Source organism: Pongo pygmaeus, chromosome 9, assembly GCF_028885625.2.
Source record: "Pongo pygmaeus isolate AG05252 chromosome 9, NHGRI_mPonPyg2-v2.0_pri, whole genome shotgun sequence".
NCBI lineage: Eukaryota > Metazoa > Chordata > Mammalia > Primates > Hominidae > Pongo > Pongo pygmaeus.
The window spans coordinates 77,793,593-77,818,497 of NC_072382.2; the positions used below are offsets into that span (position 1 = coordinate 77,793,593).

General features: G+C 43.4%; 1 protein-coding gene across 1 annotated transcript in view; it reads left to right on the forward strand.

Annotated features, from left to right (window-relative positions):
* The first annotated feature begins 19,164 nt into the window (after positions 1–19,164).
* The window catches only part of ACER3 (alkaline ceramidase 3), a 162,595-nt gene continuing 156,854 nt past the window's right edge, over positions 19,165–24,905 (forward strand). The window contains exon 1 of the mRNA XM_054437810.2: positions 19,165–19,379. Coding sequence (XP_054293785.1) covers positions 19,277–19,379 — 103 coding nt within the window. The 5' untranslated portion in view covers positions 19,165–19,276. The remainder of the gene's footprint in view (positions 19,380–24,905) is intronic.

Genomic DNA, 24,905 nt, shown 5'->3' on the forward strand with positions numbered 1-24,905 from the left:
ATTGCTAAAATATTTTATAAGCAATGTTTGGATTGTCCAATTCATATTCCTGGGGAGGCAATCAAAGCTTCAGGTACATTTGGCTACCTGATGGGCCATTTAAACATTTACAAAGGGATTTCATTCCACTGTAATGTTCAATGCATGTTTTCTTGTTGTATAAAAGCTTTCCCATGCAAGAGGGCTGATGTAACAGTAGATTATTATGATACAGTGTATTTTCACCAGGTAAAGAAAGCTTTTTATGGTTCACTGAGGACAATTAACCCCTTCACAATCTAGAACCCAAGGACTGGATCTTCTGAGAATATCTACTGTAAAGGCTATAGTTACACAACAGACTTTAAATGATTTTGTGGAAATTATGAGAGAATTGGCTGAACAGGCCAGGCACAGTGGCTCATGCCTATAATCTTTGGGAGGCTGAGGCGGGCAGATCACATAAGGTCAAAAGTTCGAGACCAGCCTGGCCAACATGGTGAAACCCTGTCTCTACTAAAAACACAAAAATTAGCTGGGTGTGGTGGTGCATGCCTGTAATTCCAGCTACTTGGGAGGCTAAGGCAGAGAATCACTTGGATCCGGGAGGCAGAGGTTGCAGTGAGCTGAGATTGTACCACTGCACTCCAGCCCGGGTGACAGAGCAAGACTCCATCTCATTAAAAAAAAAAAAAAAGAAAAAAAATTGGCTGAACAGCTGGGTGTGGTGGCTCACGCCTGTAATCCTAACTCTTTGGGAGGCCAAGGTGGGCAGAATGCCTGAGCTCAGGAGTTCAAGACCAGCCTGGGCAACATGGTAAAACCCCATCTCTACTAAAACACAAAAAAATTAGCTGGGCATGGTGGTGCCTACCTATAGTCCTAGCTACTTGGGAGGCTGAGGTGGGAGAATCACTTGAACCTGGGAGGCGGAGGTTGCAGTGAGCCAAGATAGTGCCACTGTACTCCAGCCTGGGCAAGAGAGCAAGACTCCATCTCAACAACAATGACAACAACAACAACAACAAAAATAAAAAAAAAAAAGAAAGAAAAAAGAATTGGCTGAACCAATGAACAGAGAAGTATCTGCAGCTGCTGGCACTCCTGGCCTATGGACAAATACATCAAATGAAGATTATGGAGATTCAGTTGCAGGGAATTAACGAAGACATTGCTTAGTTATAAGCAGACTGTTTAGCTCATTCTTCAATCTATTTAATTTTAGGAGGTTTGGTTTATGGGGACCCTGGGTAAGGAGCATGCTCCAAACTCTTGGTATTATCCTCCCAATAGTCATGATAATAGTCTCCCTGGTGCACTGTATTCTCTCAAACGTTTTAAATGTTTGCATGCAGTCATCTCTAGAATGTCAGATGGTCTCTCTTCAACTGGAATGACAAGAGCTGAAAGAAATGTGTGGCCATGAGGACACCACCTAAGTGAGAACGTGACCAAAAAGCGGGAATTTTTTTTTGTTTTTTTGTTTTTGAGATGGAGTATCCCACTGCCACCCAGGCTGGAGTGCAGTGGCGTGATCTGGCCTCACCGCAAGCTCCACCTCCCCGGTTCACGCCATTCTCCTGCCTCAGCCTCCCGTGTAGCTGGGACTACAGGAGCCCGCCACCACGCCTGGCTAATTTTTTTGTACTTTTAGTAGAGACGTGGTTTCACCGTGTTAGCCAGGATGGTCTCGGTCTCCTGACCTCGTGATCCGCCCACCTCAGCCTCCCAAAGTGCTGGGATTACAGGCGTGAGCCACCGCGCCCAGACAAAAGCGGGAATTGTTTTAAAACAAAATTATGGGAGGCTATTGTCTTGGACTGAGCTCATGCACTAGGCCCCAACAGACCAAACCAAACCAAAATGGAGTTGCTTGTGCTAAGACTTTAAGGAAACACATAGATCCTAGAACAGACCAGTTTTTTTTTTTCCTCTTTCTTGCAAATCTTTGTAACAAACATTCCTGACAGCATAGGTATCCACCCACTGAAGTTCCCATTAAATATTTTAACCAAATTAATTTCCTGTCTCCTAGAGACCATCAAACCAGATGATCATGCGACAAGTGTTCCAGCCAGTTCCAGGTGAAGACACCACCCCCTGAAGAAGCTACCCTATTTCCACTAGACAGAGGAGGGTGAGAATTCCATGATTCCATGATTCCCAATATGTAAGGACTACACCCCAATCAGCATGAGGCAATTACAGAAGAAAGACCGTTGGTCCCTCTGCCTCCCATAAAGATTTATGGCGATCACATCTCTCAGGGAAAAATGAGGCAGGAGAATAGGGTCTGGAGGCAGGGATCGTAAGGCTGATTCACACTGACTTTCTAGAACTAAATGAAAAGGAAAACCCCAACTTTCCACACCTAAGTAACAAAAGGACTGGAGGCTACTCCCTTTGCAAACCACCCCCTGCTGCCCTTTTTCTACATGGCAGAAGGAAAATTTAAAGTATCTCTGATTGGTTGCAGGTTGCAGAAAGCAACCAATCAGAGGCTTGCATAGGAGTGTAACTTTGTAACTTCAGCCTCTGATTGGTTGCTTTTCACAACCAATCAGACACTTGCATAAGTGTAACCTTTGTAACTCCAGCCTCTGACTGGTTGCTTTCCTAAACCAAACAGACTAATTGTGGGCCACTACTTCATTTACATAGCGTGTACACCAAGTAATCAATGGGAAACCTCTAGATGGTATTTAAACCCCAGAAAATTCTGTAATGGGGGCCTTGAGCCCCTATGCTCCGGCCGCTCCCACCCTGTGGAGTGTATTTGATTTTCAATAAATCTCTGCTTTTGTTGCTTCATTCTTTCCTTGTTTTGTTTGTGTGTTTTCTTCAATTCTTTGTTCAAAACACCAAGAACCCGTACACCCTACACCAGTAACACATACTATGGTCAATATCTACAATTTATGTCTCCAAGTATGCAAGCACTACTTTGAACTGCATACACTAACAACTTGGTGTTCTGGGTCATTAGTTGCAAATCGACAGGTTCTGTTTTAGTCACAAAATCAAGTTTCATCACCACAATGCTCTGGAGAGGAAAATGTGGGTTTGGGATATTGTAGATAATACCTATCAACCAGCTATGCATTATTTGGAAATTCTTGGTCACGTTTGGCCCAAACTTTGCTGCCTGTTTTGCAATGTGTGGTTTGGCCTGGTTCTACCATTCACTTCAATTCATAAGCTTCGTATAATAATATTCAGCACCTCCTTGGTTTCCAACATACTCAGGTTACCCACAATGATCCCAACTTGTGTTTGTGTCACCTGTTGGTGTGCATACACAAAACGTCGAGTTCTATTGGAACAAATTGTAAAGCAAAGTGCAAGATCATAAGAGGAGTTTGTCTTTATATGTTGGACTCATATGTAGCCAAATTTATGTGGCACAATCAATTTGGAAATAATGCTTTCAATTCCCTTTTGCTGTATATATCAGAAGAACAATTAACAATTTCCTGTTAACTCGTATCATGTTTTGACTTAGGGTTTTAGCATGTTTTATTACAAACATCCAGAGACAAGTTTTTCAGTTGAGTCCCATTGGACAGACAAATTGTTCAGTTGACCCAGTTTTCTTATCTATAAAATGAGGATGGTGATACTTATCTTGGTAAGTGACTGGGATAGTTAAATAAAGTAATGCATATAAAAATGCTTACTCCCGGGTGTGGTGGATCATGCCTGTAATCCCAGCGCTTAGGGAGGCGCAGGCAGGCAGATTGCCTGAGCCTACGAGATTGAGACCAGCCTGGGCAACATGGCAAAACTCCGTATCTATAAAAAATACAAAAATTAGCCAGATGTGGTGGTGTATGCCTGTAGTCCCAGCTACTCGAGAGGCTGAGGTGGGAGGATCGCTTGAGCCTAGGAAAGGCAGGTTACAGTGAGCTGTGATCACACCGCTGCATTTCAGCCTGGGCAACAGAGCCAGACTCTGTCTCAAAAAAAAAAAAAAAAAAAAAAAAATGCCAGGCGTGGTGGCTCACATCTGTAATCCTAGCACTTTGGGAGGCCAAGGTAGATGAATAACCAGAGATCAGGAGTTCAAGACCAGCCTGGCCAACATGGTGAAAACCCTTCTCTACTAAAAATATGAAAATTATCCAGGTGTGGTGGTGGGTGCCTGTAGTCCCAGCTACTCGGGAGGCTGAGGTAGGAGAATCGCTTGAACCCGGGAAGCGGAGGTTGCAGTGAGCCAAGATCGCACCATTGCACTCCAAATTGGGCAACAAGAGAGAAACTGCATCTAAAAAAACATACATATATATATATTTACTTAAATGCCTGGCTAGCAGATGCAGTGGTGCATACCTGTAGCCTCAGTCAACTTGGGGCTGAGGAGAGAGGATTGCTTGAGCCCAGGAGTTCAAGTTCCATCTTGGCAACATAGAGAGGCTCTGTCTCTAAAAAAAATGAAATAAAAATTGTAAATTCCTGGCTAGAATTAAACAGGCACTTCATAAATAGTAGTAGTAGTGGTGATGGTGGTGGTGGCGGTGGTGGTAATAGTAGTAGTAAATGGTCAATTTGTATTGAGTTTTTGCTATGTTCCAAGGCATTGCCGTAAGTGCCTTAAACTCAGTATCTCATTTACTTCTAATAGCACTGTTGTGAGATTGATGTAGGTATTAGCCTAGTTTTTCTGGTGAAGGAGCCAAGGCATATACAGTATAAGAAAATAACTCAAATTCACAGAAATAATAAGAGGCATTGCTGGCTTCAAATCCGAGATCTGTCAGGGTGTTTGGACTTAATCTCATGTGCAATAGAGAATCACCAAAGATTGATTGATTGATTGATTGATTGATTGCTTTACCTATCTGACATCAAAGTCTGTGTACCCTATAACTAGTAATCATTCTTTAAAGTGGATGACACCATTCTACCTCATTCACATATGCAGCAACAGGGCCTGAGAGGTGGGCAGGAACCGGGTCACAGACAGCCTTATCCGTCATGTAAAGGAGTTTGGACTTTATCCTACAGGTAGTGGAAAGAGAAAGGTTTTGGAGTTACACAGATGGCTCACTCTGCACCTTGCCCTGTGCTAGGCACTAGGGACACACTGAGAGCCAAGACACTTTCCTTGCCTTGAGGTTGCCTGGAGTCTGCCTCAGTTTCTCAAGATGTGGTTCCTGGCTCACAACGACCCAAGCTTGCAGATCCAGGGCCCCAGAGATTCTGATTCTTTTTTTTTTTTTTTTTTTTTTTGAGATGGAGTTTTTGTTCTTGTTGCCCAGGCTGGGGTGCAATGATGCAATCTCAGCTCACTGCAACCTCCGCCTCCTGGGTTCAAGTGATTCTTCTGCCTCAGCCTCCTAAGTAGCTGGGATTACAGGTGCGCACCACCACACTCAGCTAATTTTTTGTATTTAATAGAGATAGGTTTTCACTATGTTGATATCAGGCTGGTCTCAAACTCCTGACCTCAAGTTATCCACCTGCCTCGGCCTCCCAAAGTGCTGGGATTACAGGTGTGAACCACTGTGCCTAGCCAAGATTCTGATTCTTTAGGTCTCAGCTGAAACATAACAAGCAGCGATTGTGATATTCTGTTAAGTTTGAGAGCCATGGATCTTGCTGGTGGGGAAGACAAATAGACAGACGATTACAATACAGAGTGATGCTACGATCAAGAAGAATTTCTGGAGAAAGTCTGGTTTGAGCGGAGACTTGAATGATTAAACAACAGTTAGCCAAAGTGGCAGAAAGGGAAGGGGAGATTCAAGCTGAAGGGAAAATGTTCATAAAAGCCCAGGACTGAGAGAAGGGGTTCTTTTAGGGAAGAGAAAGTATTTTAGGAATGCAACAACAAGATTTGAGAGATGGACAGGAACTAGGTCACCAAGAGCCTTGCTGGTCATATCAGGGAGTCTGGACTTTATCCCATAGGTTGTGGAAAATCACTGAAAGTTATTTTGTTGTTTGGAAGAAGACATTGATAGAGCCCTCTGGCAGCCACAGTGTAAAGAATAAATAGGTTGTGGCATTGGAGCAGGGTAAGACTTTCTTCAGGGCTATCAGGGCACAGGCAATGATGACTTGGACAGAGATAACGGTAGTAGGGGAGAGAGGAAAATGGACAGAGAGAAGAATTCATAGCGTCTGATCACTGGATAAAGCTGCATGGAGATAGGGAGGTGTCAAGGCTTCTTTCTTTTTTTTTTGAGACAGGAACTTGCCCTGTCGCCCACAGCTCACTGCAGCCTCAACCTCCTGGGCTCAAATGATCCTCCCACATCAGCCTCTTGAGTATCTAGGACTACAGGCGCATGACACCACACCTGGCTAATTTTTGTATTTTTAGTAGAGACGGGGTTTCACCATGTTGCCCAGGCTGGTCTTGAATTCCTGGGCTCAAGTGATCTGCTCTCCTCAGCCTCCCAGAGTGCTGGGGTTACAGGCATGAGCTACCACACCCAGTCAAGGCTTCATTCTTTAACAAACTGGGTCAATGGTTGTGAATTTCACTATGGAAAAAAAAAAAAAAAAAAAAAAACAGTGGAAGAGAAGCCAGTGTGGAGGGAGAATGAGATAACTTTAGAACATAACTAATCTGAGATCCTTATGAAATATCCGGCCAGGCGCCCTGGCTCATGCCTGTAATCCCAGCACTTGGGGAGGCCGAGGCGGGCAGATCACCTGAGGTCAGAAGTTCAAGATCAGCCTGGCCAACATGGTAAAACACTGTCTCTACTAAAAATACAAAAAAAATAGCTGGGCGTGGTGGTGGGCGCCTGTAATCCCAGCTACTTGGGAAGCTGAGGCAGGAGAATTGCTTGAACCTGTGAGGCAGAGGTTGCAGTGAGCCGAGATCACGCCATTGCACTCCAGCCTGGGCGAGAGAGCAAGACTCTGTCAAAAAACAAACAAAAAAAAAAAAGAAAAAAAGAAAAGAAACCCTGTCTCTGCAAAAATATAAAAATTAGCCGGGCATGATGGCAGGTGCCTGTAATCCCAGCTACTCGGGAGGCTGAGGCAGGAGAATCACTTGAACCTGGGAGGCGGAGGTTGCAGTGAGCCAAGCTCACGCCATTGCGCTCCAGCCTGGGCGACAGAATGAGACTCCATCTCAAAAGAAAAAAAAAAAAAGAAAGAAAGAAAAGAAAAAGAAATATCCAAGGAGAGCTGTTCAGAAGATAGTTGGAAATGCTGGTCTATGGGAGATCCTGTCAGTTGGTCACTGAATATCCTGTCCCCCTACTTTTTTCCTAACAGAAGCCAACTTTGTTTGGACAGTGTGGTGCCCAGATAAAACATCCACTCTCCTAGACTCTCTTGCCAGTCTTCCCAGACTATTTACGGTTGGTCATGAGACCCCTGTTCTGACCAAAGAGTTCTAAGTGGCTATCAATGGGTGTAGGTTCTGAAGAGGCTGTTTCCTTCACTTCCCTTCTTCCCTCTCTCCCTCCCTCCCTCCTCCCCTTTCTTTCTTTCTGTCTTTCTCTCTCTCTTTCTTTCTTTCTTTCTTTCTTTCTTTCTTTCTTTCTTTCTTTCTTTCTTTCTTTCAACAGAGACAGGGTCTCACTGTGTTACCCAGGCTGGTCTAGAACTCCTGCGCTCAAGTGATCCTCTTGCCTCAGCCTCCCAAAATACTGGGATTACAAGTGTGAGCCACCGTGCCTGGCCTGGCTATTGTTTTCATGATAGCAATGGACAGCCCTGGCTGGCATTTGCTTTTTACCCTTGCCCTTCTTCCTTTGTCTTACCCAAACAGAGTTGGGTTTCTTAGACAAGAAGCAGCCATCTTGTGACCATGAGGCTGAAGACCATACCCTAAGGGGGCAGAGCAAGAAGAAGGATTCTGGCACTGTGGAGCTGTGGCAGGGCCCTGGACTATCTACTGCCTGAGAAAAACAAACCCTTCTTTGGTTAAGGCACTGGAACTAATTTTCTGTCGCCTGCAGCAAAACATGATCCTAACTGGTTGAAGAGCCGAAGCTGTGGAAACTGATCTGGGATAGAGATAGAGATTTGGGTCAGCCTCTAGACGGTAACAGTGCTAGGGTAGATACAAGAAAATCAGACATCCACCTATGCACAGATAGAAATTACGAGTTAAAGAAAAGAGAGGGCTTGGCTTATAGGCAATGTTGAAAGGAAGGAATTCCTGTTCACAGGGCAAACGTCTTTAGGGTACTTTAAAAATTGTTGATGTTTCCATAACCTCATTCAAAACAAAACAATCAAATTAGAGCTATTCAATTAATACTCAACTTCGTCAGATTTATTTTGTAACAACTTTCCAGGTGGAAAAAGGCTGTTGACTCTGTTAATATGTGTGGTGACTTACCTCCCAGGGTGTGGCGTATTTTGGGCTCAGGAGCTGACTTGATAAACTTCAGCTCTTCTCTATCTTCCACCAAGCAAGGAACTCTGAAGTTCTCTCCTGGAAATTTGGGGCAAGGACTGTCCAGGACCTGTGTTGCAGTTTAATCTGACTGTCCTATCCTTTGCCAAGATTATTTGCCACAGCCTTCTAATTGATTTTCCTGATCCCTCGCCTCCTCCTTACCCTGCCCTACTACAAAAAATCCCCACATCAAAAACTTATTTCTTCTAACACGTGGATTTAAACATGTTATTCCCTTTCTTGAACACTAAGATAAACCCCAAATGCGTTATCACAGCATATTGGGCCCCACCCTTTCCATCTTTAGTCTCTGATATTTGTCCTCACTCCTCCCTCATGTCTGCACGCAAGTTCAGCCACTCTGAATGTCTCATTCTGCCTGTTTTTCTCTTGCCCTTTCAAGCCCTTAAAGTCTGTTTCTTGCCCAGAAATGCTTTCTCTGCCTTCTGCTCTGACCAACCACCTGCAACTATCTGCTACAGCCAGATTAATTTTCTGGTTTTCCCAGCAGCTAGGAATGGCTGGAAACCTACCACTTTCTTCTCCTTCAACCCTTCCCCACAGGTCTGTCTCCAATTCCTGTTGATTCTACCCTCTAAACATCTGTGAATTTGTCCTCTCCTCTCCATCACTATTGCTACTCACCCTATCACTGCAATAGTCTCTTCTGCAGGCTCCATGTCTTCAGTCTTTCCCAATTCAGTCAATCTGTCCTCCCTTCTGCATACGTACCCACATCAAGATCTTACTTAAAACCCTGTAGGCCCTTGATGGCATTGTCCCTGCAGACCTCATAAGCCTCATTGCCTACACTTCAGCTGCAAAGTAAAACCAAACACAGTGCTGGCCTCTAAGGAGACCTCTAGTTCTGTCTGTCCAGCACAGCCCTTTCTTCCAAGCTCACACAGCCAGCTTGGCACAGCAGAGAAGAACATGGCCTCTGGCACCAGACTGCCTGGATTCCAGCCTAGGCTCAGCTGCTTGTGATCTGGCTGCCATTGTGTGAAATACCTAACCTCACTGTGTCAGTTTCATCATCTGTAAACAAGGCCTAAAGGTAGTACTTAATTCACAGGATTGTTAGAAAGATTTTAAAAGGTAATCCCGGGCCGGGCGCAGTGTCTCATGCCTGTAATCCTAGCACTTTGGGAGGTCGAGGCGAGTGGATCACCTGAGTTCAGGAGTTCCAGACCAAACTGTCCAATATGGCGAAACCTCATCTCTACTAAAAATACAAAACTTATGCAGGCATGGTAGTGCACACCTGTAATCCCAGCTACTTGGGAGGCTGAGGCAGAAGAATCGCTTGAACCCAGAGACAGAGGTTGCAGTAAGTCAAGATCGCACGCACCATTGCACTCCAGCCTGGGCAACAGAGTGAGACTCAGTCTCAAGAAAATCCCATTTTGACATTTGAGATTTGTCTGTTTTTCCTCTTCTATTGCCCAGAATAGTGCCTGACACACAGCTGGGATTCCTTAAATATTTATTAGAAAGTGAATTTACTAACTTGCTTTGTGTGTTTTGTCATATTTCATTTATTACCAGGTCAAAATTGGGAATTCTCTGTATTCCCAACACTAAGCTTGCTTGATAATAGATGTTCAATTCATTTTGCAGATTCCCATGTAAACTGGCTTTTACTTATTCAAGTTTTGCAAAGATGTAATGTAACTAGAGGAGACTCCAATCGGGAGAAAATGGGAGAGAACATAGGGGCACTGGCAGGAGACATGGCAGGTGGCCTGCGGCCAAGGTATAGAAGGTAATAGAAGAGGTCTGCAAGGGGAAATCCTGGGAGACAAAGGGCCCAGGAAGTCTAGCTAGCTCAAGGAGCTTGAAATTGACTTTTGTTCTGTGTAATCCAAGTTTCTTCTGAGTTTAGAAAATAAGTCTTATGAGAGAATCAGGCCTTATGAGAAAATCAGGCCCTAGCACTAACGCTGCCTGGAGAGTGGGGCTTGGGGTCCAGCTTCTGGGGTCTAATGCCTTCCTGGGATCAGCAGGATGGCATCAGAGTAGAGTCTCAAAGTCTGGAATTGGGAGTGATGATTAGTCTAATAATGTTTCTGGAAGCATAAGCATCAGCAGGTACATACAACATTTATTTTTCAATGCTTATCACGCATTTTAAGTAAAAACAGAAAGCTCCAAAATGATTTGTATTTTATAACTATTTTAATAAAACATGTATATGTATGAAAAATATCTGGCTAGTTATACACCAAAATATTATCAGTGTTTACAAAGTGATGAAATTCCAGGTGACTCTTGATTTCTTTTTCTTTCTTTTTTTTTTCTTTTTGAGATGGAGTCTTGCTCTGTTGCCCAGGCTGAAGTGCAGTGGTGGGATCTCGGTTCACTGAAACCTCCACCTCCCAGGTTCAAGTGATCCTCTGCCTCAGCCTCCCGAGTAGCTGGGATTACAGGCGCCCACCACCATGCCTGGCTAATTTTTGTATTTTTAGTAGAGATGGGGTTTCACCATGTTTGCCAGGCTGGTCTTGAACTTCTGACCTCAGGTGGTCCACCTGCCTCGGCCTCCCAAAGTGCTGAGATTACAGGCATGAGCCACTGCACCCAGCTGATTCCTCTTTCTCTCTTTCTTTCTTTCTCTTTCTTTCTCTCTCTCTCTTTCTTTTTCTTTCTCTCTTTCTTTCTTTCTTTTTGACAGGATCTTTCTCTTGCTCTGTTGCCCAGGCTGGAGTGCAGTGGTGTGATTATAGCTCACTGCAGCCTCGAACTCCCAGTCTCAAGATGTCCTCCCACCTCATTCTCTCAAGTAGCTAGGACTATAAGCCTGTGCCACCACACCTGACTGATTTTTAATTGTTTTGTAGAGGTGGGGTTTTACTGTGTTGCCCAGGCTGATTTTGAACTCCTGGCCTCAAGCAATTGTCTCACCTTTGCCTCCCAAAGCACAGAGATTACAGGAATCAGCCACTGTGCCCGGCCGGCCTCAGGTGATTCTTTATATATTTTTTCATTGTGGATTTTTTTGAATAAATATATTTTCAGTGTGAAATATAATTTAATTGTGAAAATATAAATTGGTATAACCTTTGCATTATCTACTAATTTGAAAATGTGCAAACTTTCATTCATAGGTAACATGCTAAAGGTAATATGCTTGTACGTGTGTCAGAAGATATGTAAAAATAAACATCAGGTTAGCAGTGGTTATAATAGCAAAGGTGAAAAACAACTTCATATTCATCTTAGGAGAATTGATAAATACGTTGTGGTATTGTCATACAAAAACGGCCGTAAAACAGTAAAACTTGACCAGGCATAGTGGTTCACACCTGTAATCCCAACACTCTGGAGGCTGAGGTGGATCACTTGAGGCCAGAAGTTTGAGACCACCCTGGGCAACATAGCCAGACCCTGTCTCTACAAAAAAATTAAAAAATAAAAACTAGTGAGGCATGGTGATGCGCCTGTAGTCCTAGCTACTTAGGAGACTGCGGCGAGAGGATCCCTTGTGCCAGGAGCTCAAGGTTACAGTGAGCTATAATGTGCCACTGCACTCTAGCCTGGGGGACAGAGCGAGACCCCGTCTCTAAAAAAATAAAAATAAAAGTAAAAATAAATAAACTAAAGCCTTATGCAACAACATGGATGAATCTTGAAAGTATAGTATTTTGATAAAAAAAAGAGCAAGTCTCCAAATAATACATTCCATGCGAGTCTACTTATATCAAGCTCAAAAACATGCAAAATATATGTTCAGGGATACATTTATATGATAAAATATACAGAAAAGTAAAGGAATGATAAAAACAAAATTCAGGAGGGTGGTTGCTTATGGAGAAAGGAAAGTGATGAGATTGAAGAAGGATACACAGGGGTTCAAGTAATTGGCTACAGTCCATCTTTTAAACTGGGTGATGGCTATGTCAAGATTCATTTCATTATTTTTCTGAATAATTTACGTAAGTTATAGATATTATTTTAGTATATTATATATTCATAATAAAATTGTTTTTCCCATCTGTATTTTTAAATTTTCCATAAGGAACATACATTACTGGTTATATTAAACAGAGAAAGTAAATAATAAATGTAATAACATTTAAAACATTCGTATTCTCTTGTGCCTTTTCTCATCCTTGCCTTTTTATATATATGTATATATATATACACATTCACTGTGTATTTATTGACAATGTAATCTGCAGCAAGTTGTGTGTTAGGCATACAGTGGTGACATATGATTTCTATCCTAATGGCACTTACCGTCATGAGTGCTCTCTGGATCCCTGTAAAATCCTCTGAGTAGGCTTCATTATCAAGATTTCACAAATCCATTAGCAATTTTTCTTAATGTAGCTATTAAGCACCTGTGCTCTAACGCCAGCCTGCTAGATTCAAATCCTTGCTCTGCTATGAACTAGTTATATATATTTGGGCAAGTAACTTAACCTGTTTGTTCTTTAATGTCCCTAACTGTGAAATGAGAAAAGGAACAGTGTCTACCTCATAGGATTGCTGTAAGATTTTACTGAGTTTATATATTTATACATAAAACTCAGAACAGGGTCTAGCCCATGGTAAATGTTCGATAAACACTATTGTTATATTGTTCTATAAGTATCTCCTGAGCGCCAATCCTGTGTCAGGTCCAGATGAAGATACAGAGATGGAGTGGGACAGGGTCTGGAAGGCCAACTCCTAAACAGACTATTACCAAAAGCGAGAGGAGTATGGCAGAGGGAAACCAAGGGTCTGCAGGTGAACACAGGAGGCTCTTCAACCCTGTCTGGGGGTCACGGGAGCCTTCCCAGAAAGGCTAGGGTTCTGTCCCCAGGTTGAGGTCTGTTGTCTTTTGGTGACACTCCATGTCTCCCACAGAGAGGTGGCTAGGCAGTGTTAAGGGGCTGCCATGAATGCACTCAGCTGTAAAAGAGGCCAAGAGGTAACTTGTAGATCTTAAGATCACTTATTCTGTGGTGAGCCTACACATTTGGTTTTTGTGGTTTCAAATTTTCCTTCGCAGTTGTGAAATGGTACAACATATCTCATATGGAAAAATTAATTATAGCTTGGATTTCTTTTGTCATATTGAAAACTGATAAAAAGAATTTTCAGCAGGAATATAGTTGAAAGCTTTCAAAATTTGGGTTGTTAGTTGAAAATAAATATTGGCATTGGAAATAACCTAAATACCCAGTAGTAAGGGAATAGTAATATATCATAATTAAGTAAATTGTGATTTATTTATAAAATTGGATATGATGTAACTTCTTTTTTTTTTTTTTTTTTTTTTTTAGAAACAGGGTCTCACTGTTGCCCAGGCTGGAGTGGAGTGGTGCATAATATGTCACTGTAACTTCAAACTCCTGGGCTCAGGCACCCTCTCGTCTCAGCCTTCTGAGTAGCTGGGACTACAGGCACACACAAACACACCCAGCTAATTTTTAAAATTTTTTGTAGAGGCAGGGTTTGGCTATGTTGCCCAGGCTGGTGTTGAACTCTTGAACTCAAGAGATCCTCCCAGTTTGGCCTCCCAAAGTGCTGGGATTATAGGCATGATCCACTGCACCCTCCCTAATGTAACTATTAAAGTGATATTTATGAGTATTTTTAATAGCATGAGAAATGCTTATGAAAGAATATAAAATATAAAGACAAAAATAGCTCCATCATGTAAACAAATCGTTAGATAAAATAATGGAAGAAAATGTACTTAGGTGTTGACAACGGACATTGCTAGTTGGTGGGATTATAAGTGATTTCTTTTTTTATACTTTTTTTTTTGGTATTTTCTAAATTTTTCAACTTAAGAATGTATTGCTTTAAACAAAAGTTTTGGCCGGGTGCAGTGGCTTATGCCTGCAATCCCAGCACTTTGGGAGGCCGAAGTGGGCGGATCACCTGAGGTCAGGAGTTCAAGACCAGCCTGGCCTACATGGTGAAACCTGGTCTCTGCTAAAAATACAAAATTAGCCAGGCGTGGTGGTGCACACCTGTAATCTCAGCTACTCAGGAGGCTGAGGCAGGAGAATCACTTAAACCCAGGAAGCAGAGGTTGCAGTGAGCCGAGATCATACCATCGCACTCCAGCCTCAGCAAAAAGAACAAAACTCCGTCTTAAAATAAAATAAAATGAAATAAAATAAAAAGTTTTAAGATGTAATTTACACACCATATATATTGGCCATTTAAAGTATACACTTCAGTGGGCTTTTTTTTTTTTTTTGGCATGTTCACAGAGTTGTGTAACTATCACCACAATCTAATTTTAGAACACTTTCATCATCCCCCAAAATTACCCTATTCCCATTAACAGTCACCTCCCGTTCCTGCTCCCCTTCTCAGCCTTAGACAACCACTGATTTATTTTTTATCTCTTCAGATTTGCCTATTCTAGATGTTCCATATATTATAAATGGAATCACAATATGTGCCCCTTGGTGTCTGGCTTCTTTGATATGGCATAACATTTTCAAGGTTCATCCATGTTGTAGCATGCACCAGTATTTCATTTCATTCCTTTTTCTTGCAGAATAATATTTCATTGAATGGGTATATCACACTTATTAATCTATTCATCAGTTGATGGACATTTGGTGTGTTTCCACTTTTTGGCTACTGTGAATAATACTGCTATGATCATTCTTGTACACGTTTTTGGTGGATATATGTTTTTAATTCTTTTGGTATATACCTAGGAGTAAAACTGCTTAGGTCATACGATAACTCCATTTAGCATTCTGAGGAACTGAAAAAGTTCTCAAAGCTGCTGCACCATTTTACACACCAGCGATGTTTGAGGGTTCCACTTTCTCCACATGCTTGCCAACATTTGTTGTTATTTGTCCTTTTGATTATAGCCATCCTAGGGTGTCTGAAGTGGCATCTCACTGTGGTTTTGATTTGCATTTTTCTAATGGCTAATTATGTTGAACACCTTTTCTTTTTCTTTTTCTTTTTTTCTTTTTTTTTTTTTTTGAGACGTAGTCTTGCTCTGTCGCCCAGGCTGGAGTGCAGCAGCGCAATCTCGGCTCACTGCAAGCTCGCCTCCCGGGTTCACGCCATTCTCCTGCCTCAGCCTCCTGAGTAGCTGGGACTACAGGTGCCCACCACCACGCCTGGTGAATTTTTTGTGTTTTTAGTAGAGACGGGGTTTCACTGTGTTAGCCAGGATGGTCTCGATCTCCTGACCTCATGATCCGCCTGCCTCGGCCTCCCAAAGTGCTGGGATTACAGGCTTGAGCCACCGCGCCCGGCTATGTTGAACATCTTTTCATGTTTTTATTGATCATTTGTATATCTTCCTTGGAGAAATGTCTATTCAGATCCTTTACTTATCCTTTAATAGGGTTATTGGGAGTTATTTGTTTTCTAATTATTGAATTACAAGTTCTTTATATATTCTGGATACAAGTCTCATATAAGATATATGATTTGCAAATAATTTCTTTCATTCTGTGGGTTGTCTTTTCACTTTCTTGATGGTATCATTTTCAGCAAAGGAGTTTTTAATTTTGATGAAGTCCAATTTATCTATTTTTCCTTTCGTCGCTTGTCTTTTTGGTGTTTTATATAAGAAACCATTGCCTACTCCAAGGTTATTTTTATGTAAACTTCTAAGAATTTTATAGTTTTAGCTCTTACATTTAGGTATATGATCTATTTTGAGTTGAATTTTGTTTATTGTAACAGGAAGCATTCTAATTTCATTCTTTTGCATGTGGATATCCAGTTGTCCCAGCACCATTTGTTGAAGGACTATTCGTCCCCTATTGAATTGTCTTGGCATCCTTGTTAAAAATCAATTGACCATAAATGTAAGGGTTTATTGCTGGACTCTCAATTCTGTTCCTTTGATCTACATGTCTATCTTCCTGTCAGTACTGCACTGTCTTCATTACTATAGTTTCACAGTAAGTGTTGAAATCGGGAAGTAAAAGTCCTCCAGCTTTGTTCCTCTTTTTTGAGAAGTTTTGACTAGTCTGGGTCCCTTACATTTCCAGGCATTGCTTTTATGCTCAAGGGGGGAAATTTTTTAGAAAAAAAGAAAAAGGAAGGTGGATATTGCTGAAGGAACTGTGAAATTCATTTTGTGTTTTCTGAGTGAAACTTCTGCAATGCACCTTTTCTCTTGGATGGGGGAATTTCTCTCTCCTAAATTCCGTCCTGGTCACGGTAGATTTCCTTTTTCACTATTGATGAACATTGTGCAGCGTATTGACTCAGCCAAGGCCTCATCTTGCCTGGAGTCACTTGGCTGGGTCAGGGGTTATTTTCACATAGGGGGTTCTACAACACCCTAATTTTTTTTTTTACTCCTAGCTAAGAATGATCATACTCTATTGTTGTGGTCTGTGCACTGTTCTGATTGTACACCTCATCGGCAAATCACTTTTGAGTATGAGTTTTTGCGTATTCATTTTGAGCGTACAAATATATAAATATTTCATTCATTTATAAATTATATATGCTCATGATTATTATATAAACACATAAACAAAACCGAAGTTTTAGAAGATGAGATAAAATGACTACAAATAGATGTTTCCCCACATCTCAATGGCTTTTATCTCTCTGGAGACGGCCTTCTTGGACCTTTCATGTTTACCTCTGTGTGGTCCTAGCACCCAGGCAGCCAAACAGGGCCTGGTATATAGTAGAAGCTCAATGACATTCAAAATAAAAATTTCAGGCCAGGCGGGGTGTAACTCAGGCCTGTAATCCCAGGACTTTCGGAGGCCAAGGAGGGTGGATCACTCAAGGTCTGGAGTTCAAGACTGGCCTGGCCAACATGGTGAAATCTCGTCTCTATTAAAAATACAAAAATTAGCCAGGTGTGGCGGCAGCCTCCTGTAATCCCAGCTATGGGGATGAGGGGGTACTGAGGCACGATTCCCGGAAGGCAGAAGTTGCAGCGAGCCAAGATGGTGCCACTGCACTCCAGCCTGGGCGACAGATGGAGATTCTGTCTCAAAAAAGAAAAATTTCAGAGAGGCCACTATTCCTATTAAAATACACTGCTTCCGGCCGGGCACGATGGCTCATGCCTGTAATCCCAGCACTTTGGGAGGCCGAGGCGGGTGAATCACGAGGTCAAGAGATCGAGGCCAGCCTGGCCAACATGGTGAAACCCTGTCTCTACTAAAAATACAAAAATTAGCTGGGCGTGGTGGTGTGCGCCTGTAGTCCCAGCTACTCTGGAGGCTGAGACAGGAGAATCGCTTGAACCCAGGAGGCGGAAGTTGCAGTGAGCCGAGATCATGCCACTGCATTCCAGCCTGGCAACAGAGCAAGACTGCCTCAAAAAAAAAAAAAAAAAAAAAAAAGATACACTGCTTCCCTAGGTTTTGCATCTAGCAAATAAAAGTTCTGCATCTATTTCCTGCTAATTGGCTATGGTTATTTTGTAGAAAGGCTGTGGGCTCTTCATCTCTCCTTGTCCTCTCTTTTACCTTTGACTTGCACCACATCTGACTTATTTATTTAGAAAATAGCAGTTGTATCATCCTTCATTTTTACTCTTCATTTCTTCCTGTGTATTCAGGCAGAGTCCTAATACTAAGACCATAAAGAATGGAAAGCAAGGTCTCTCTGATCAGGATGTAGCACAGTAGGATGTGAACAAAGGGCAAGGAAGCTCTAGGGTGTAAACATCTGGGACGGCTTCAGGGAGCTGGATTTTAAAAGAAGAGTGGGGAGTTGGTCAAACGGAGAAGAGAGTTAGGCTGTCCCAGTTGAACTGTGGGAGCAAAGGCAGGTGACCCAGCACATTCTAAGAGAGGGGAAAGTTTGAGTTTGGTGTAGCTGAACACTAGGGGCAAGGGTGGTTGCATCTGTTTTAGGAAGAGCTCTCTGGCAGACCTGTGGAGTACTAGACTTTTTATTTATTTATTTATTTATTTATTTAGAGACAGGGTCTCGCTCTGTTCTCCCAGGCTGGATTGGCACAGTCTCAGCTCACTGCATGCAATCTCCACCGCGGGGGCTCAAGTGATCCTCCCACCTCAGCCTCTCAAGTAGCTGGGACCACAGGTCTGAGCCACTGCGCCCAGCTAATTTTTGTATTTTTCGTAGACACGGGGTTTTGCCGTCTACCATATTCCCAGACGGGGGCTGGGAGTATTAGACTTTTGAAGTTGGAAGTAGAGGTAGGCTGTTGGTTGCCTGAAGAGCAGGGCACAATTATAGTTAGAACGTGGAAACCTCTGCGCTTGGAGGCCCAAACGAAGCAGGGAAACTTTGCTTTAGTGCTCCAGCTAGCAGCATTCTTTTTTTTTAGGATCTCAGAATCTACTTTTTTTTTTTCGGTCCTGGGTTGTTCACCCTTTCCTTTTGTACCGAAGAGACACTTACACCTTTATCAGAAAATCACGGTTTATTTCCTGAGAATCGCGGGGATTGGTTGGGGGTGCTCTGTTTTGGGGCTCCATTTGAGGCCCGTGGCTCAATGGAAGACATAGAGGCGCTTCGCTGTACAGGTTTAATCAAGCAAGGGCTTGATAGAAGTATTCATCCCACCCCCGCCCGGATTAAATCAAACCACACGCACACAAATAGAGGCTCTGGCACATCCCGACAGAATAGCCTCTGGGATGTCAGGAATCCCCAACCTACGGCCACTGGCGTGTCTACGCCGGCCAGTAAGCCCAGGCCCGCGGTTCCTTCCTGGATCACGCCCCTGCCCCGCCCAAGGGTGAAGAGGGGCGGGGCCAGCCGGCGCCCTCCGAGTGGGCCTTGCGCCAGGTCGGGCCTGGCCCGGCCCCGCGGCCCGTTGGCGCCGGTGGGCGGGGCCTCCGTCACGGCAGTGTCAGTAACGGCGCCAGGCCCCGCCCCTCGGGGAGGCAGGGCAGGGCGGGGCGCGAGCGAGCGCGCGGGCTGGGCCGGAGCCGGCCTGGTCGCCAGCCTCACCCGGCACAGTGAGCGGAGCGCCTGGGCGGCGGCGGCGGCGTGATGGCTCCGGCCGCGGACCGGGAGGGCTTCTGGGGCCCCACGACCTCCACGCTGGACTGGTGCGAGGAGAACTACTCCGTGACTTGGTACATCGCCGAGTTCTGTGAGTGTGGCCTGAGGAGGGGAGTGGGGGCGAGAGGGCACCGGGCTGAGGAGACGCCGTGTGAGGAAGGCAAAGGGCGAACCTGGCCGCGAGGGGAGGTGCCAGGCCTGGCCCCGGGAGCTGGAATGCGGCGCCCTGGGCCAGCGGGAGGCTGAGAGGAGCGGGCCGGGAGTCCAGTGTGTAGTGGGGGGAGTGCCGGGGTCTGGGAGGGAGGAAGGGGGCCTGAGGATTGGGGGGGCAGAAGAGCAGTGGGAAGTGGGGAGCCCCTGCTGGACCTAAGGGGGAAAGCCTGAGGAGCCGGGTTGGGAATGGGAATTCCTGCCCGAGAGCGGAGTGGGGCCAGGCTGGGAGAGTGGAGGACCCTGCCCCTTGGAATGAGGGCCCAGGACACCTGCTCTGCTGTTGCCGCCATCAGAAGGGGAGCGTTCCTAGCTTCGTCTTTCCCCCAGTCCGTGAGAATTCTACCGTCTTTCCCTTCCCTTTTCACTGGAATATTAGACCTCCTCGCTCACCTCCGGGGAACAGTTTCACTAGTCTGAGATCTGAACCATCCCACCCCTATCCCCCAGGATGTCTTCAAGTACCAGAGGTCATCTGCTCTCTGAGTATGATTATTCAACTGTCATCTTGCACTAGGAGTCGAAGGCATCTTGCACCTAGTCTGTACCTTCTGCCCCTGCCAGGCTCCCAAGAGCACAGAGGACCAAGTCCCTTGCTCCATTCTGTCCTATCCAACTATCTAGGAGTTAGGGGTCATCTGAGGACACTACTTCTACCGACTGCACCTTCTGAGGATTTAACAATTCTTCTTTAGCTGCTGCTCTGTCAGGCACTGCTGGTCAGGTTGGGCTTGTTCTGTGTGCCTGTGTGGGTGTCTGTCTGTTTTCCTAGACTATTTTTCCTGCCAGGCTAGGAGAAATCTGCCACTTCTTTTTCTATCATTTAATCAGGTTTTGAGAGCACAATATTTGATCCTTCTTTTAGGTACCTGCCTCTGGCAAAGTGCAAAGAATATCCTTTGGCTAATGATTACTGCCTTCTTTTAGTTGGATCTACTTCTCAGGACGTAAAGTGAAACTCTTCTTAGCTAACCTTCTCATTGTTGAGTCCTGCTCCCAGGCATCTGTGCATGGCTTTGTAGGAAAGAGGCAAGCGTATCATGACAAATGGTCCCACTTTATTCTGTTCTGGTAATTGGCTAAGTTTCAAAAAAAAAAAAAAAAACAGAACACTTTTTGCAGTTTTCAGGACTTTAGTACTATTCTCTTATGACCATGATTTAGGCTAAGAGTCACATTTCTTGGACTATTAAATTAATAATTTTTACATAATCATGGAGAAATATGGGCAAAGGGATCATTTGTAATGCAATTACTTGGGAACCCACATGTTGGCAAAGGAAGCGCTTTACCAGTTTGTTGTTAGATCACTTTGGCAAGCCCATGCCTGGTCCAGAGAACCATGACCACGAGGAAAGAGACGTAAAACCATGCACTCTGCGCTGGAAATGTGTAACATGGAAAAGAGGAATTCAAGAGGCTTCAAATATTGGATGGGCTATCATATAGAATAATTTTTTTTTAATTTATTTAGAATCTGGAATTAGGGCCTATGGGCAGAAACTAACTGTAATGGGGAAAAGTTTGCTTCAATGTAAGGAAAAACCTTCTAACCAATGATATGGGAAAGGTTGACTTGGGGGACAGAGGACTTTCTGTCACTGAAAGTGTTAAATAAGACATTGTTCAATGAACTCAATATTTTCGAAGGAAAAATTATTTAATAGAGAAAAGGGGCTGGCCTTAGTTGCAGCTTTATGGGTCTACGTAGGTAATAATGACTCTTAGTTTAGAACCAAGGTTTTGGATTCAAATCAAAAGAAAAAACTGGGCTGGGCATCGTGGCCCATGCCTGTAATCCCAGCACTTTGGGAAGCCAAGGCAGGAGGACTGCTTGAGGCCAGGAGTTTGAGTCCAGCCTGGGCAACATAGTGAGACCCTGTCTCCATAAAAAATAAAAAAAATTAGATATGCATGGTGGTTTGTGCCTGTAGTCCCAGCTACTTAGGAGACTGAGGTGGGAAGATCACTTGAGCACAGGAGTTCAAGGTTGCTGTGAGCTGTAATTGTGCCACTGCACTCCAGCCTGGGCAAGAGTTAGACCCTATTTCTACAAAAAAAAATATAAAAAATGCGAAGAGAGAAAACTGGCGGTAAGTCATGTGGACTATGAGAGAGCAAGATACTGTGTTCTGGCAGATAGCTCTGAGAAATGGGAAATGACATTTGTTCTCAGTGTGCTCAGAAGAGGAAACTCTGAGCAGACTGCAGGGAGGGTTTTGACATAGGAATGAGAGGGGTTGCAAGAAGAGGATGAGTGAATGTTTGCAGCCCTTTGCGCATGCACCTTGGGAGAAAATCATCTGGAGGAAGTTGAGGTCAAGTCATCTTACTGTAGCAAGTCATGAGTATCCTATAATAATATATCTTGGACTAAGATAGTTTGATCTTTGAAAAATATGCTGATTAATAATAATATGTTTAAAATATGTGTTTAAAGCAAGTGCAATTTTAACATCATGATAGTATTTACATTAACGATAGTATTGATGGTAATATTAAGGATAATGTAATAATAGCTATTATTTAAGTGGTCACTTGTACTACACTTTGCTAAGCACTTCATATATCTTATCTCTTTTGATCTTTACAGTAATTTCAAAAAGAAGGTATTATTATCCCCATTTCAAAGATAAGGACATTGAAGTTCTAAGAAATAAGTTACCTAAGATTACAGTAAGTGATGTAGAGATAGTGTTCACATTGAGGTCTGACTCTAAAGCTACTATCCATGTTACCTCTCCATCATTACTTCTATCACACATTCATTGTTTTGCCCCTATATTCAAGAAAGGAAGACAGATATGAAATACTGTCCTATCACAAAGGACAAATTGAACAACTATTCAGTTTACTTAACCATCTTTCAACTATCTTTCAGCATTAGAATATATGTATTTTAGGGAATAATGAAGAGTTTGGGGAATTGCATATTCAGATATGGCAGTAGTTCTCAGTCACTTTCAGCACCTGAAAACTGTCTTCCTAGCATCAGCCAAGATCAGTTTAAATTCCTTTTGTGTGAGCATTTTGTAAAGACCAGAGGAAAAGGTCTCTCATTGTGAAATAATAAGCCCCTTGACCTACCAGAAGTTAGAGGTACAGGCAGTCCTTGCTTTGCATCGTAGTGTGGGACCACACAAATGACTGTGCAAGTTAAAACCAGGTAACACTATGTTAATAATAAATGGGAAAAGTTATGATTGTTCTGTGACCTTTAAAACTTTTTGTCAAACATTGTAAACTCTCTTACTGTTGGTTATGAATATATAGGGAAATGAAAAAAGTAAGCATATTTATTTAGTACACTTTAAAACATTAAAAACATTGAGAAATAAACTATTTTGTTTATAAAAATCACTTATCAAGAGTAATTAAAACAGTGCTTGCCTTTTTGTCACATAACTCATAATATGGAATGAGTATTTTTTTTTTTTTGAGGTAGAATCTCTCTCTGTTGCCTAGGCTGGAATGCAGTGTCGCGATCTCGGCTCACTTCAACCTTCACCCCCTGGGTTCAAGCAGTTCTCCTGCCTCAGCCTCCCAAGTAGCTGGGATTACAGGCACATGCCACCACGCCTGGCTAATTTTTGTATTTTTAGTGGAGACGGGGTTTCACCATTTTGGCTAGGCTGGTCTCAAACTCCTGACCTCAAGTGATCCACCTGCTTCAGCCTCCCAAAGTGCTGGGATTACAGGCGTGAACTTCCATGCCCAGTTGTCTTTTTTCTTTTAAATTAATTTTTTTTTTTTTTTTTAGCCAGCTACACCTACACTAATGAGGGCCAACAGGTTTTTGGATTTTTCTTGAGACAAGGTCTCCCTCTGTTGCTTAGGCTGGAGTGCAGTGGCACAATCACAGCTCACTGCAGCCTCGACCTCCCAGGCTCAAGCAATCCTGCCACCTCAGCACCCCATAGCTGGGACTACAGGTGTGTGCCACCATGCCCAGCTAATTTTTTTTTTTTTTTTTTTTTTTGGATTTTTAGTAGAGACAGGGTTTTGCCATGTTGCCCAAGCTGGTCTCAAACTCCTGAGCTCAAGCAGTCCTCCCACCTGAGCCTCCCAAAGTGTTGAGATTATAGGCATGAGCCACCATGCCCAGCCGGGATGAGTACTATCCCTTCATGAATGCTTTTCTAATTTGTATCAGCTTCCAGAATTTATCCTTTGCACTTTTAAGATTGTGAAATCTCTCCGAGAGTTCCTTTAATGCAAAGGTTTTTTTGTTAGTATAATTTCTCCTGGGACATCTTTATCCTTTTCACCACAACTGCTTTATGCATTTATGTTGATAAGTTTGCCTTCTCTTTCTCTGAATTCCTCAGATTGCTTTTTTTTTTTTTTTTTTTTTAATGGAATCTCGCTCTGTCACCCAGGCTGGAGTGCAGTGGCGCAATCTTGGCTCACTGCAACCTCCAACTCCTGGGTTCAAGCAATTCTCGTGCCTCAGCCACCCACATAACTGGGATTACAGAAGTGCACCACCATGCCCAGCTAATTTTTGTATTTTTAGTAGAGACGGGGTTTCACCATGTTGGCCAGACTGGTCTCAAACGCCTGACCTGCAGTGATTCACCTGCCTTGGCCTCCCAAAGTGCTCGGATTACAGGTGTTGGCCACCTTGCCCAGCATCTTTTTTTTTTTTTTTTTCTTTTTTGAGACGAAGTCTCACTCTGTCGCCCAGGCTGGAGTGCAGCGGCGTGATCTTGGCTCACTGCAACCTGTGCCTCCTAGGCTCAAGCGATCCTCCCACCTCAGCCTCCCAAGTAGCTGGGAGGCACGCACCACCATACCTGGCTAATTTTTGTATTTTTTTTTTTTTGGTAGAGATGGGGTTTCACCATGTTGGCCAGGATGGTCTTGAACTCCTGGCCTCAAGTGATCCGCCCACCTCAGCCTCCCAAAGTGCTGGAATTGTAGGTGTGAGCCACTGCACCCAGCCCCTCAGACTACATATTTAGAGTCCCTTGAATGGCAGTAGCGTCAGCGTTCTTATGGTCAGCTATTTCTTCTATACAGCTGTTTCTTCTGTTCATGTTTGATTGGAATTTCACTTCCAACATTATATATTTTTGTTTCTCTGCTACCCTTTCATCATTCTTGGCCAATTCTCTCCTTCTGTTGCTCAGTTGTGTAACATGCCACATAAGTTTATCACCAGGAGACAAGGAGGCAACTCAACTACATGCTTTGCTTTCTGTACGTGAACTGAATAACTGGTACCAGGTTCACTGTGACTGATCACCAACAGACATTGAAAGAAGTGACCTGGTTGGTCACTGATGGTGATGTACTTCTGTTATTTGTATAGTGATTTGTGGACTTAAGCTGTAGCAGTGAAGTTTGTACTATATTCAGCTACTCACAATTAGTATACAGTGGTAACTGAAATTTGAATTGTGTC